The sequence below is a fragment of the Humulus lupulus genome, chromosome 8, assembly GCF_963169125.1.
Source record: "Humulus lupulus chromosome 8, drHumLupu1.1, whole genome shotgun sequence".
NCBI classification, from domain to species: domain Eukaryota; kingdom Viridiplantae; phylum Streptophyta; class Magnoliopsida; order Rosales; family Cannabaceae; genus Humulus; species Humulus lupulus.
The window spans coordinates 110,739,283-110,747,235 of NC_084800.1; the positions used below are offsets into that span (position 1 = coordinate 110,739,283).

A 7,953-nucleotide genomic window follows, 5' to 3' on the forward strand; every position below is an offset into this window, starting at 1 on the left:
TTTCTGACTGAAATTTTTAACCCTAAACTATTAATCGCATTTAGTTACACAATTATAGCTAAATAATTTTTCTAGCAAGCCTAGTACTATTTAAAATACGCGTTGACCAGGGTTACAATAAATGTAACTCTCATAAAAATATTTATATTTTTAACGTGAGCTCCTAAAAATATATAGATAATTGTATCACTTAACAATTTAACACATATTTTATTATGAATTTAAAAAATATAAATATAAGTTATCTTACACGAATGTGTTTTTGAATATAATTGATTTTCTTAAGAAAAACTTTGTTTTACATAGTCATCCGAAATTAACCACGAAAAAAAAACGTTGAACGACATTAGTACTCAACAACGACAGACTGAGGACTGATGTGATGAGACTTATAAAACGACGAAACATACGGCGTTTAAGTTCCTTGGTTGGCTTCTTCACTCTCTCCACCGATCTCCCTGAGGTTTCCTGGAGAAGAAGCAAAGTTCGAACAAAGCGAAAGCCTCAAACCCAAAATCGACTGAATTACTTTTTTTTTTTCACGAGAAATTTAGGATTTTTTTTTTCCAGTGAAAGGAAGGAAAAGAAAATGGATGTGATAAAGACGCAGCAAATTTCAGCTCGACCGATCGAGAAGGTGATCGTTCATCCTCTAGTTTTGCTTAGCATCGTCGACAACTACAATAGGGTCGCCAGGGACACCCGCAAGCGTGTTGTAGGTGTTTTGCTCGGAAGCTCCTTCAAAGGCACCGTCGATGTCACCAACAGCTATGCCGGTTCGTATTTACACTTTCTTGGCTCTCTTTTTGGATCTGAATTTCTGTTTTCCGAAATTTGGGGCCAAAACGATTTGAATTCCGCTTATTTGTCCTCTTTTGGGTTTCAATGGCAGTGTATGTGTTGTTGTTATTAGGTTTAAGAGACGTGAGAAATTTAAAATATCGAGCTCCACTCTATAAATAAGAACGTTTGAAGAATAATGTGTGTTAAAATTTTGGTCCTGGAGATTCGGGTATGCTTAGAAGGGGCAGTAGAACTAAACATTTTTCTCCTTTATAGTCTAGTGATTTAAAAAATGAGTGGCATTACTCTCAAAATGAGAAAAAGAAAGTATTTTGTTGTTAAGTGTTTGTGATTATCATATTTTCAAATCAAAGGATTTGCATACCTTTTTGTGTGTTTGTGTTTGCTCTTCAACCCAGGTGCATATATTTAATGTGATTTGTTTTAAAATCGTAGGCTTCTTTCTTATCAATATTTTCATCTTCACAAACTAGTACCTAGGGCTCTTTATAAATGTGCACCAAAATTGACCCATGTGTTGCAACATAAGTGATCTTGTGTAAGCTAGTTTTACTAACGAAGTTGTCTGGTTGATCCATCTCTAGAGTGTTTCTGGGCTATGTGAATAAATTGTAAGTGTTACCTTTTGCATTCATGAACTTATTTGGACTTACGAAAGTTTGAAACTTTGATTGGCAGTTCCTTTTGAAGAAGACGAGAAGGACCCAAGCATATGGTTTCTTGATCACAACTACCATGAGGCCATGTTTTCCATGTTCAAGCGTATAAATGGTATTTGTCTGATGATATGTCATTCCACATATCCTTGTTTTTTTTTTTTTTTTGTGATAAAATTGATCAATGCCTTCTTTATTTTTATTTTCAGCTAAGGAGCATGTAGTTGGGTGGTACAGCACTGGTCCAAAATTGCGGGAAAATGATCTAGATATTCATGGATTATTTAATGAGTAAGAAAATAAGATGTGGCTACTTTTATTCCAGTTCGTTTAGTATGATTTCCAGGCGCTAAGCTATTGTATTATTGTTTTTTTACTTTGATTTTACAGCTATGTCCCTAATCCTGTTCTGGTCATAATTGATGTACAACCTAAGGAACTGGGGATTCCCACTAAAGCTTACTGCGCTGTTGAAGAGGTTAAAGAGGTAGATGAACAAGTTCTTTCAGTTAACCTCTCTGCATTATAGAATAGAGTAATAAACTATATTTGCCATTCTAGCATCCATTAATCATAGATGCCATAACAACGAAACTAACTTTTTAATTGGGTTATAGAATGCCACCCAGAAAAGCCAGAAGGTGTTTGTCCACGTGCTTTCAGAAATTGCCGCCCATGAAGTCGAGGAAATTGGTATGCCAGTAACTAATTAATAGTCAAAATTTATTTCCATTGACATTCATTTCTTCTTGTAATTATATAGAAGTGAACTCCATGGATATGCGTAATACTCTTTCATGTTGGTACAGCAGCAAAGGCTGTCTTAATGTGAGTTTGCTATTGTGGTCTCTTCATTTACATATCATTTTCCCTTTGATAGGAGTGGAACACTTGCTAAGAGATGTGAAGGATACAACTATTAGTACCCTTGCTACAGAGGTTTTTTTTTGTGCAGTACTTGCCTTTTACTGTCACTTGTTTTTTGTTCTATTTCTGACTTACTATTTTAGTCCGCAGCTCAAAATTTAGGCTTCTTTTGTCTTGTGCAGGTTACTGGAAAACTTACAGCATTGAAAGGCCTGGATTCACGTCTTCGGGAGATACGGGGTTATCTTGACCTTGTAATTGAGGAAAAACTCCCATTAAACCATGAAATTTTGTATCACCTACAGGTACAACAAGGTTGCTTTTTTAAGTATGGTACATTATAACTTTTTATCACCTTCCATAAAAATTGAGGACTAGTTCAAACGGATTGAGATTTGGTCTCGCATTGTTTGAGGCTCAAGTCTCTCTTAGGTACTTACATAGCAATTATTAGAGATTTTGTTCCTCGAATATTATAAGTTTATGTAAAATTTTATTTATTTATTTTAATTGAGGATGAGCTTCATGTAAATGATTGAGCATACAGGCAATGCCCATTGAAAGGTGGCTAATCAAACTTTTTTAAGAGACATCTTGTTTTTCAAACTACAATTTAGAAATTGTTTTGTGTAATAGAATACAATTTGGGAGTTATGATTTTCATATTCAGAACTTTAACTCTACTTGCCTATACATGCTTCATATATTTGAGTGAAATAAAAGTTAGATCATATATGAAAATTGGTCAGGTGGACTGTTGAGATATTTTTTTACTGTCATTCTTTATGCATCATTGTCTATATGTGCCATATTTCATTAAAATGAAAGCTACCTTGTATTTCATTTTACTGTTTTTGCTGCTAGAATACATTTTCCCTTCGTAGTGATTTTTGTCCTTGATTTAATCTTCGCAGGATGTGTTTAATCTACTTCCAAATCTCAACGTTTCAGAGTTGATTAAGTCCTTCGCAGGTAATTTTATCTATGACATTGAATTTTTGTTGATTGGCTGTGCTGGTTGCATTTGTTTATTATATTTTTCTTAATTGTAATCTGATATTTCATGTTCTTGGCATGTATGCAGTGAAAACTAATGACATGATGTTGGTTATTTATCTTTCTTCCCTCATCCGGAGTGTGATTGCTCTCCACAACTTGATCAACAACAAGGTGATGCGCACTTTCATGGAAACCATAAAAACATTAAATACATTATTTTCTTTTATTAAGTTAGAATTTTGTTGATGGTTCTCTCCAATAAAACAAGAACCACACTTCTGCTCACTTCCCATGTTTGGCGCTGCCATAAATTCTTATTTTGGTCGAGGTCTTTGGTGGTCTTGGTTCAGTATCATCCTAGGATGATATAATTCTGATTAATGCTAAAACTGCCCAAAAATTTAGATTTCAAAATTAAAAATAATAATATAAAGAGACAATTTAAAAGAAAAATGGCTGCTGTTTTGTTCATCACTAGAACTGCATGGTAACTAGTCTAAACTCGATGTATTGGAGCTGATATAGCATAGCCATGCAGCAATGTCTGGTGCAGGTATAAATTTTGGGATCCGTCTAGTGTTTCAGGCTTGGTTCTGTTCTGTACTTTTTAGGTGTCCAGCCAACTAAATAAAATATTAATCTTGTCCTTTTACACTATTTTGACAATCTAGAGGGGTATTTTATGCTGCTGTCGTTATTGTTCAAACGCTTCCACTCATAAATAACAAAATTTCGGCAACTTTCAGATGCTTAACAAGGAGCATGAAAAAGCTGAAGACTCGAAACCTGTAGCCGTGCCATCTGTAGCAGGAAGCTAGATTTCAAAGTCAAGGATTTTATTGAAGAATTCTCCATCTGAATACTGCAGTTTTACAATGATTTGATCTTCCAGTACTGTAATAGGTTAGAAGTCTTGCGGTCTGAATTGGATGGTTAAAGAGATCGGGCAGATTTGTTTGATGTTTTACTCTATGATTTTCTGTCCTAGAACAAGCACGATTTTTCTTTTCATATATGCCATTGGATTTTACCAAATTGTTAAAACAGAAATGTTCTTTGACATTTAAAATTGTACCCTTCCAAATGGTACGATTGTTATTGATACTGAAACCAAATTCTTGAATATAAACAATTGACAAAATGGACTAGAATCAATCCATGTTACAATTCTGTCATCCAAATCCAAAATCTAACAAAAAGCCAAGAAATGAGAAGAAATTAGAAGCCTTGGCCCTTAATTACATATTTGGTATAAGCCCTTTTCACTTACCTTCCTCCTCATCAGGCTGAACTGATTCTTCAAATTCAGCATCCATGATAACACCATCCATTACATGTACAACAATTTTGTTCCTTTTGATATCTACTGTTTCAGAACGGACTCTGTTAACCACCAACATTCCATCCACATCTTTGGAAATATACAATACAAACCCAGATATAGAATCATACAAGGTTTCTTCACCGAAAGATACATTACCTGAGGTAATTGTCCTTGGAATGGCTGAGAATCCCAGAACTCTAGAGATTGTAGCATACGTATCGTCATTCATCTTCTCAACCAGACTCTCATTCTTTCTTAGCCTTAAATCTCGTTCAAAAGCTCTCTCTGAAGGAACAAAAACAGTGAAAGCAAGATCTTCAGGCAGCATTTCAATCATCTTCTCTCCAAATTTTCCAATAGAACTAAACTCATTTTCTGAACTTTCTCTGGTTTTTGTAGTATGATACAACCCAATTGCCTTTCTACCGTTAGACACCTCTGGAAGCCTAAGAACAGAAATTAGAACCACAAAAAGGCAGCAAAAAAGCACCACTAACCATACGAAGGCGATCGATCTCTTCACAATCCGACCTCTGTTCATCTTCATAATTATCTGATAATCTTAAAAGCAAATAATTTGCAACTAAGTGAAGTGAAATTCCACTAGTTCTACAGTAGAAATTAGATGTAGTGTCAAAAATATACTTTTGACAAGTAAACTCCACCAATATTTCAGATACCGAACAATCCAAAATCCAAAAGTACCTTCTCAAAACTTGCCCAAATCTTCAAATTATTGAAGAAAAAGGATCACGCGCTTAACCAAAAACAAAAACAAAACCAAATCGTACATGTACCCTCGTAGCCACCATACGCATCAAAGTTTAACAAACGAGCTCACTCTAAGAAAACTTCTTACGCCAATCATGCCAAAATAAACCTTTCCAGTTGATGTTGAGGAGTATTTTCCGAGCTGGATCATTACTACAAGTCAATAGCCATGTCCGTTTGGTTCCTGGGAAAGTTGAGTCAGAAAAGAAGAAGGAAACACACAATAAGGTAGGTAAGTGGAAACACCTTATTCATCCGGAAACTGTGTAAACTTGTTTCCGTTGGACAGATCTGAAGATAAACCACCGCCATTCTCGATTCGACTCGGGACTTGGGAGAGAGGCAATTCAGCTCTATATGGGAACTCTAATTTGATTTGTGGTTGAACTCTGTCCTCTTTCCATTACTACGTTACTACCCACTTAAAAGAAGCGGGCCCAATTATTGGCACATCTCAAAGCCCAGTCCATTTACCAATATGTTGGGCCTTTTATCTTAGAAAAGAAAAGAGAAGTTTACATATAAAAAAGTAGGTGATTTTCTATAGATATGGATAAAAAATAAATACCATAAAATATAGTGAGTTTTAAAAAAAATGATAATTCCATAAAATATAAAAAAATAGATTAACGTATTTTTACATAAAATTCTCTTAGTCTCTCATTCCCTTCTTTCTCCCTTGTGACATATCTCTTCATTTTCTCCTTTTCCCTTTCTCCTCCCCCACTTGTTCCTTCTTCTCAGCCCTCTGTTAGCGACACCACCTTCGCCCTCCATCGGCGACGTAGCCCTCAATCCGTCAATGATGATATAGCTCCACCCCCCTCTTGTTCTTCTTGTTCTTCTTCATTTTCTAGTTTTAATGTTATTATTTTTGTTGTTTTTCTTCTTTTTCACATCTAATTTTGCACTTCTAGGCTAATTTTTTTTCCTTCCAGCTCTAACTGTAACCGGTGATCATCACAATCTTATCAGGTGTTTTTGTTCATATCTAGTTTTTTTTAAGACATGTCTAAGTAACTGGGTACCATGATGTCTGATTCTTTTTTCATTATTTTTCAAATTTGATTTTTTTTTTCAGACCTAGATGTAACCAGTAACCAAAACGATCAATTTATATATTTTTGTTTAGATCTGTTATTTTTCAAACCTGGCTAAGTAACCAAATACCATGGAAACTAGTTCTTTTTTTTTCAGATCTAATTTTTCTTCCAAACCTAGTTATAACCAATTACAATAACGATTAATTTAGATTTTTTTGTTTACATACGATTTTTTTCACACTTGTCTAAGTAATCAGTTACTATCACGATCAATTTAGTTTATTTGTTTCATATCTGTTTTTCTTTTTTCAAACCTAGTTAAGTAACTAGTTACAATTCAATTGGAATTTTGATAGTGGTAACATATTACCACCACATTACTAAAAAAATTAAAAATATTTTTAAAGTTTATAACCATTTACCATCACATCACTTAAAAAAAATAAAAATGATTTGATAGTGTTAACTTGTTACCACACATCAATAAAAAAAATTGACAATGACATAAAAGATACTACCACATCAAAAAAAAAATCAAAATTATTTTAATAGTGATAACCGGTTACTATTGAGAAAATGGTGAAGAAGAGAAAAAATGATAGAAAAGAAAAGGAAGAAATAGGAATAAAAAGTATGGTGAAGGTCTTAATTTTTTTTACAAAAGATAATGTTAAAAAATGGTTCATAAAATATGAATGATTAAATTTTTTTACAAATAGATTAAATTTATAAAAATAACATCAAAATATATTAAATCTAGCTACTAAAATGGTATAAAAATAAAATGTGATATACAAATAAAATATTACAAATACATGGGATTTAAACTCCCATGAAAATGTAAACAAACAAAAAAATGCCATAAAAATCTTAAGAAAAAAATCTCATATTTGGTGTTATTTCCTCAAAAGAAACAAAATTAGGGAAATTTTATATATATATATATATATATATAAATATATAGCAACCTATTGAGTTCATATCAGCATAGATCCCTAATCTTTCTAAAAAGTATAATTTAGGTCTTTAAATTTTATTTTGTATTACTTAACTCTCAAAACTTACTAAATGTGTATCATATAGGTTATATTGGTTAAAAAATAGTTTTCAAAATGCGCAGCAGAAATATAGTTTGAGAATCTATGACCTAGTTTGGGGATCTATGATCCAGAGAAGAATAATCTATAACCCAGTTAATTTTTTAAAATCAACATGTTCATAAGTCACTTTTCACTGTGCATTATGTACATCATTTTTCAATAACAATGATCTACGTGATACATATTTAATATTGGGGATAAATGATACAAAATATAGTTTGGAGATCTAATTGATACTTTTCAGAAAATTGGGAACCTTTATGAATATAAACCCTAACATATTTACAAAAGTAATTTGACATATTTTATAATGGAGTATTTGCAACATAAATACTCAAACTCCAAAATTAGTGGTAAAAAATACTCAAACTGCCAAAATGAATGATTCC

The 7,953-nt window shown here is 33.0% G+C and overlaps 2 protein-coding genes across 2 annotated transcripts; one reads left to right on the forward strand and one right to left on the reverse strand.

Moving 5' to 3' along the window:
- The first annotated feature begins 421 nt into the window (after positions 1 to 421).
- Positions 422 to 4,428, forward strand: LOC133798310 (26S proteasome non-ATPase regulatory subunit 7 homolog A). The gene is made up of 10 exons (XM_062236547.1): positions 422 to 776; positions 1,483 to 1,575; positions 1,670 to 1,751; positions 1,851 to 1,947; positions 2,078 to 2,153; positions 2,341 to 2,399; positions 2,510 to 2,632; positions 3,242 to 3,299; positions 3,412 to 3,497; positions 4,073 to 4,428. Exons 1-10 carry the CDS (start codon positions 590 to 592, stop codon positions 4,142 to 4,144), a joined length of 933 nt encoding a protein of 310 aa, XP_062092531.1. The 5' UTR covers positions 422 to 589; the 3' UTR covers positions 4,145 to 4,428.
- A 23-nt stretch (positions 4,429 to 4,451) lies between these two features.
- LOC133798311 (uncharacterized) lies at positions 4,452 to 5,820 on the reverse strand. Its single transcript, XM_062236548.1, has 2 exons — positions 5,668 to 5,820; positions 4,452 to 5,605 (listed from the first exon to the last, which is right to left on the reverse strand). Exon 2 carries the CDS (start codon positions 5,195 to 5,197, stop codon positions 4,589 to 4,591), a length of 609 nt encoding a protein of 202 aa, XP_062092532.1. The 5' UTR covers positions 5,198 to 5,605; positions 5,668 to 5,820; the 3' UTR covers positions 4,452 to 4,588.
- Between the last annotated feature and the right edge of the window lie 2,133 nt (positions 5,821 to 7,953).